Genomic DNA, 6,690 nt, shown 5'->3' with positions numbered 1-6,690 from the left:
CTCTCTCTCTCTCTCTCTCTCTCTCTCTCTCCCCTCCCTCCCTCCTCCCCCCTCTCCACAACTTTTAAATCTTCCTTGAAAGGCATAAAAAATAGAATATTTTTAGCTCTCAAATTATTTGGCAAGAACTTGACTTGGCTTCTGGTGAAGAAGCCACTTATTCAATTCTACAAGATTCTCCATCAGTTTTATGGGCTGTACATGTTCTAATAACAGTGAAACGTTTTTATTTATCATTCTTTTCTCTACACCTGATCAATTAACAACAGAAAACGCCTGATAAATTACTTTAGGTAATTTTTTGCCTAGATATAGATCATTCCACTATCCTTTACTAAAATATCACTGCCTACCCAAACCAAAAGACCTACAGCCTAAGAATTAAATAATCTCTCTTCCTAAGCTTCATCAAAAAAGGTATGCAATCTATGGCTTTACTCCAGGACTACTGGAAGATTTGGCATGAAGTCACATATCATTCACAATGATCCATAGAATTCAAAATCACTTCCCACCATTTTTTTTTTCAAAATAGAAAAAAATTATAAGTTTTCTACACCCTCCTATCTCTAAGGATAGATGAATAGGAATTCATAACAAAATCTACCATAACCTTCACCTGCTAAGAAAAGTGATAACAAAAAAGCAAATTGTTAAATAATTAAAGAGATTAAATAAGAGTATAAATGTTTATTAATCGACTTGAACATAATAATCAGCAACAGAAACAATTTTAAAACTTGGATACATCAATGTTAAGCATTTTTTAATGTAGTCTCCATAATAATCTAAACACTTTCACCAAGCTTGCATAGTTCTTGCTCATATAAGTTCAAGAGAGGTAAATTCGTGTGTAGTGCAATGTATAATGTTTTTGTAAACAAAAAAGGCCTTAAAAACCAAGTTTAAAGTCATAATTTCAGGAGACTTCGGACACAAATGGTCTTAGGGCTGAGTGCATAAATGTGCCAGAGAATTAAAGAGTGAGTGAGAAATATTGAAACAGAAAATCATGATCGATGTTCAAGACAAGTTTTATAAATGAAAACATGGATACTTCCAGACAACTAGATCTCTTAAATCCCAAAAGTACGTGGGGATAGTTGCAAATTTTCTGAAAGGAAAATGATCCTCAGTGCTCCAACTGTAGAGTCCCTCAAACAATAGAACATGTGGTACTGCACCGCGATGGGATGACACTTACTAAACTAGGTTGTTGTGAAAGATCAGCACCTTCGTCCTCAGTCAGACAGCCTTCTCTTATTAAATGGAAAAAGAGCACGATCTCTTCTTCAGAGAGTCCATTTATGGGTGAAAGGAGATGGTGTACCCCATGCACTTCAAGTTGAGAAGTGTCCCACCTCCTGACATCAGCAAGCCACAAGGAGAGGACACAGCCTAAGCCCAGGTGGGGTGGATCAGATTGGCATACTGAAGGAGGTAACAAAATGGATGCTGTGGACCAAGATATTTGTTTTATAATTCCAATCAGAAAAAACTGCCAACCAAAACAAAAGACGATGTTTTTCTATTAAAGATACCATCCTTCTCTATACAATGCCAGGCCTCACAACTTAATCTGGACAAGGGAAATGGATAGGGAAACTCATGAACAACTTCCTCATAGTCCTTGTCTCCCTGAGACTATTTTTTTAACTTGTATCTTAAAAGAATTCATTGCAGGAGAATGAATTGAAAGCAATAAAGAACTTGAGAAGCATGTTTGCCATAGGATGACAAACTGCCCCAAAACTTTACATGACTAAGAAATATCTAAGAGCTTACAAACTGATAGCAAACGTATGAAGATCATATTGGAGACTACTTCTACTAAAAAAAAAATTAAGTAAACATTTAATTAATATTAAAATTAATACATTGACATTTAGATAGAACTTAAATAAATTTATAAAAAATAGTATCAGTTGTCACAATCACAGACATTAAACATTTTTTTACTCCTCAGTTTCATTTTTATTATAATTTCAATCTTGTTTAAATAAATTATGCTTAAGATTTAAAAAAGAAATCACTTTTCAAAATTTAGTTTTACATTAATTTAGCTGAAGTAATAGTAACCCATTAGTGTCATGCATTATGGCAACTGGGGTGATGTTTAGAAATTTGTGTAAAACAAGTGGCTTTTGACCTTGAAAAAATCAGTAAAACATAGGCAGGAAATTCTCTCCTTTAAGTTAGTATTAACTGAAATACTTATTTTTCTAGTTCATCCAAGTGAAACCTGTTTTTCTTTTCTTGTTATTCTCAGAGCCTGATACTCCACTCTTCATCTTTGTGAATAATTAATTTAAGCATTGTAATTTAGCGTAAGTGTTAGTGTAATTTGACCATGTTTGATTATCTGTTACCATACCGTTATGCTCATAACACATTACAACTTGGTAACAGATAAAATGCACAAATCAAAAATACTAGAAACAAAAATTTTAATTTTTAAATTATTTTGAATGCAAATAGGAGTAATAATTCCAAAAATTTAAAAAGTGTTGAAAAAATTAATTCTGGCTCTGGTGGGCTAACTGATTTCAGTAACTTAAGTTCGAAAACGACAAAAAAACAAACAAAAAATTGTGGAGTTAACACAGTTATATGAAATAAGAAACAGCATTGATAGCATACCATAACTTCCTTGAGGTCTTTGGTTTGTAAGTGATGGAGAGGTTCCAGGAAGTTTTGTTTGGTATTGTCATCAAGGGCATATTTTACATCCGCCATTTGTTTCAATCCTTCACCCATTTCCAACAATGCCTGACCTACAAGAAAAAATAAAATAAAGAATTTCAGAAATTTAAAAGACAAAAAAGAGGATAAACAATGCATGGACCAATATAATAACACAAAAACCAAGCTCATAAAACAAAAAAAAAAAGAAAAGAAAAATAGGTTTTATTAAAACATCTATCTAATTTCAGGAAAATACAGAATATCCCGTCTCTTATAACTGTATAGTTCTGGATTATTTATTCAAAGGATTAAAAATAATTTTAGATAGTTAATTCCATGTTATTTTTTTAAAATATGTTTTTATTGTGATTTTAAATTCAATATTAAATGAAAATTTGGATTTTATAAATAAACAGTAAACTATAAGAAATGAGTAACAGAAAAATCTGTGGAGTGCGCATCACACAACTTACACTTACCACTCTACTCTGAGTTGAAATTAATCATCACTCGTTTTATAACAGATATTTCTAAATTATTCACTGTGGCAATACTTTCCCTAACTAATTTTAAGGATGAGCTATAACTAATTTTAAATTGATAGATTGACCAATCAGAAAAGCACTTTTAATAATATTTGTTGTTGCGAAAGTATGATAATTAAATAAATATGTATTTTAGTAAAATTTACATCCCAATCTGAAGTATGTATTTAATTCTGAACTATTATAGAATTTATTGATATTTATTTATTTATTGTAATTTACAACTGTACATAAAAATACAATAAGTAAATATGAGGAATGCTTCAAACACTTGATAATCTTGGGAAGGATCCACCTATGGTGGTACTTCAAATATTAATTTAAATTAGAAGATTCCATGGCCATCTTCTTTTCAGATGCCTCCTGGGATTATCAGGGATTAAGATGAGAGATTAAGAGCTAATGGGTTAGGATGGGTAAGGAATTTGAAATGAAAAGACACATATCTATTTCGGGCCAAATCTGCAATGAAAGGATGTTAAGGTCTTTGTGGATGAGTTTATTTGTGACATAATAAGGAGCATCAAGGATTTAACAGAGTATTTTGGAATGAATGTAAGGATTGGATATGGGAGGAATTTGATGGTTTGGTAGGCCCCAGAGTTCAATTCCGTATGTCCAAATTGGTCTGATTATCATAGTATATAATAATTTTTCGTAGTGAATGGGAAGTTTAGAGCATTTTTCTAGTAGGTGTTGTAGTAATCGAATCAGCGAGCAGTTTCTTGTCGTTTCAGTCTTGTATGAGGATTCCAAGTAAATCTCTGGTCTAGATGGAGTCTAAGTATCGAATCTGTTCAACAGGCATTAGTGGGATATTTAAAAAAGATACTGAAGGTGATCTGGTGGGATTTGTTAGGATTTATCTTGATCCTCCAGTTCTGACACGATTCTTCAATGGATGTTATGTGTGTCTGTAGAGTTTGGTTATAGAATTAATGTTGAAAATCCTATGAATGATTTTATAGAGTTAGTCATTCTGTCAACTAAAAGTCTCAAATATTTAGTAGGTTAAGTAAAATAAAAAAAACTATTTTATCACTATGGTGACAAGAAAAGATTTAACAGACTGGTGAAACAGATAAACCAAATGCTCATGCGCCCGCCAATTTAACTCATGTTAGAACAGATCATTTACTTATTTTTTTCTAAAATATTTGGGTTTCCAAAGATATATAATACTTCTATATTACTACTCTTATTTTAAGGCAAGTTTTTTTTTTTTGTTCTCCCAGCAAAAAATATTCTTCCCCTTATCCCCTTGTGTCAATTATAAAATCTTTTCATAGTTTATATTTATTCATTTTGCATTGCATATAAAAATGTGAGTTAGTTAATTATTTTAAATAAATTAATTTGAATGTACTTTAGAGGAAGATGTTTTGAAAAATCCACATTTTAGCCCAATCAGACTATTTCAATGAAGATAAGACCTATCCGATATTAAACTTAATTTTAGGTTGAAATACTGAATTTAAAAAATCGTTAAAGGTTTCGAGAAAAGTGGTAATTCCAGTCGGTCGATTTTTTTCGAAAAAGTTAAAATTATATCCCAGGCATACAACACATTACACATATGTAATTTTAGTTTTGTAAAGACAATTTTGTGAGACTTGATAATTTGGAATCAGGGGATCTAAAAACGAGTATTACCGTCGAAAACTAGAATTCGAAATTTTCACGATCACAATACTAAAATAATAGAAAATAGAAAGTAACCACCATGGAAATATTTCCTGCCATAGGATATTTGAAAAAAATATTTAATAGAAATGTCTTGCGTACATTCCGCATTACCTAGAACCACAAATATTGTGATACAGCTAGCAGAGAGCACATTCCATCTGTTTGAATGATTGGATGTTTCTGTTTTTATTAGTTTAAATAAATAAATTTAAAAAAAAACATTTTTTTGAAAAAAAATTGAGTTTTCTTACCCCTCCCTAAAGCGATTCGAACACGGCCAATCAGATAAATAATAAAACCAAAAGTAGACCTTCAGGTGGTAAGTTTAAGAGAGGAGGATTACCATAATCCATCTAACTAAACCTCATAATGTTTATTTTTACTTTGACTTACCTATATATGAATTATATAGTAAGGGGAAATATTGCGGTGGCTAAAAATTTAGAATTCCAGTTTTCAACGGAAATATACCTTTTGAGGTACCCTGAGTCCGTGTGGTGTAAGCCTAGCTCAAAACTAAAAGTTATCAACGATTTTGATACATTCAGAGAATCTAGGTACAATTAAATGGTGTTTAATACCAGATACTTTTATCCTCAGAAGTCTTACACCGCTTAAATGCTGAATTTAAAAAAAAATCTTCCTATAAAGAAACAGTTCTCATTTTTAGCCGTAATAAGCAATGGATATTAATATTATATTAAATAATATATTAACGAATTTCATAAATAACTAAAGGAGGAAAATGAAAAAAAAAGAGAAAGATGTTTGATTTGATGAGTACGACAAAAACCGGCACCATCCGATCATTTCCGATTTAAATACTGCTTCGTAATCTTTTATTCAACTGTAGTATTCTTGGCAAAAACAAAATTTATATTTGTTATTCTTTACCCAAGAAACTCTAAAATACGAATTTTTAGAGCGACCGAAAATTTAAAAAAATGTGTGATTTTTGTCTTCTGGTTTTACTCAATTTTTTTTTTAATCACTAAAACTGAGATAACTTCAAGACGAACCCTCATATCTACATGATAGTCGGGGACGTATGTAGAGTGGTGAAAGTTGTGTGATGTGCGTACCGCACCATATTTTTAGTTTTACTGTCAATCCGATTGATCATATAGGGGTTCTAATTACGAACGTTCACTTAACACCTAGAGATGAAATTAATCCTTGTATACTTTAAAACAGCTATTTCTATATTATTCAGTGTGTGAATCACCTTACTATATATTTCGTATATATAAGTGAAAGTAGAATCTGTTTATTATAATAACTACCAAGAAAAAACAATAATTGTCTAATTCTTTCATATCTTGTATCCATTCATTGTTTATTACTATTAAGAACAAGGCCAGAGGCACACGTTCCAGTTTACCAGACAGGTATATCGTAACGAGTGTTACGTTATAAGAGATATTTAATTTTTTATATAAACAAAATTAAAGATAATTAAAAATTTTAATACATTTTTTTTAGTTTCCTGTTGCTATGCAAATTCGTATTTAAGAGTTTCTTGTAGTGTTATCAGCTATGTTCCAACATAGACTATAATAGAACAAAAAAAGATAATAAAACTGTGCACTACAGTGTGGAATCAGAAAATATCGGGCATATTCAGTTATTTCCGGTGTCCCAATTTCACTCTTTTATTATAAATTATGAGTTTAAATATACTCTTTTATAGACTCAATTAAACTATCTACTACTAACATGTATACAGGTATAATCAAACAGGTAAGTGAAACATATATATATATATATATATATA

At 30.8% G+C, this 6,690-nt stretch overlaps 1 protein-coding gene across 6 annotated transcripts in view; it reads right to left on the bottom strand.

Annotated features, from left to right (window-relative positions):
• EndoA (endophilin-A) overlaps positions 1-6,690 on the bottom strand; it is a 262,925-nt gene that overhangs the window by 30,627 nt on the left and 225,608 nt on the right. For all 6 annotated transcript variants that reach the window (XM_067049691.1, XM_014420464.2, XM_067049686.1 and 3 more), the window contains one exon: positions 2,641-2,774. In XM_067049691.1, coding sequence (XP_066905792.1) covers positions 2,641-2,774 — 134 coding nt within the window. The remainder of the gene's footprint in view (positions 1-2,640; positions 2,775-6,690) is intronic.

Source organism: Halyomorpha halys, unplaced genomic scaffold (assembly GCF_000696795.3).
Source record: "Halyomorpha halys isolate HHAL.00 unplaced genomic scaffold, Hhal_1.1 Scaffold270.1, whole genome shotgun sequence".
In the NCBI taxonomy this organism is placed as follows: Eukaryota; Metazoa; Arthropoda; class Insecta; order Hemiptera; family Pentatomidae; genus Halyomorpha; species Halyomorpha halys.
Note: the sequence above shows the minus strand (reverse complement) of the source record. Positions and strands in the feature narration are given on the sequence as shown.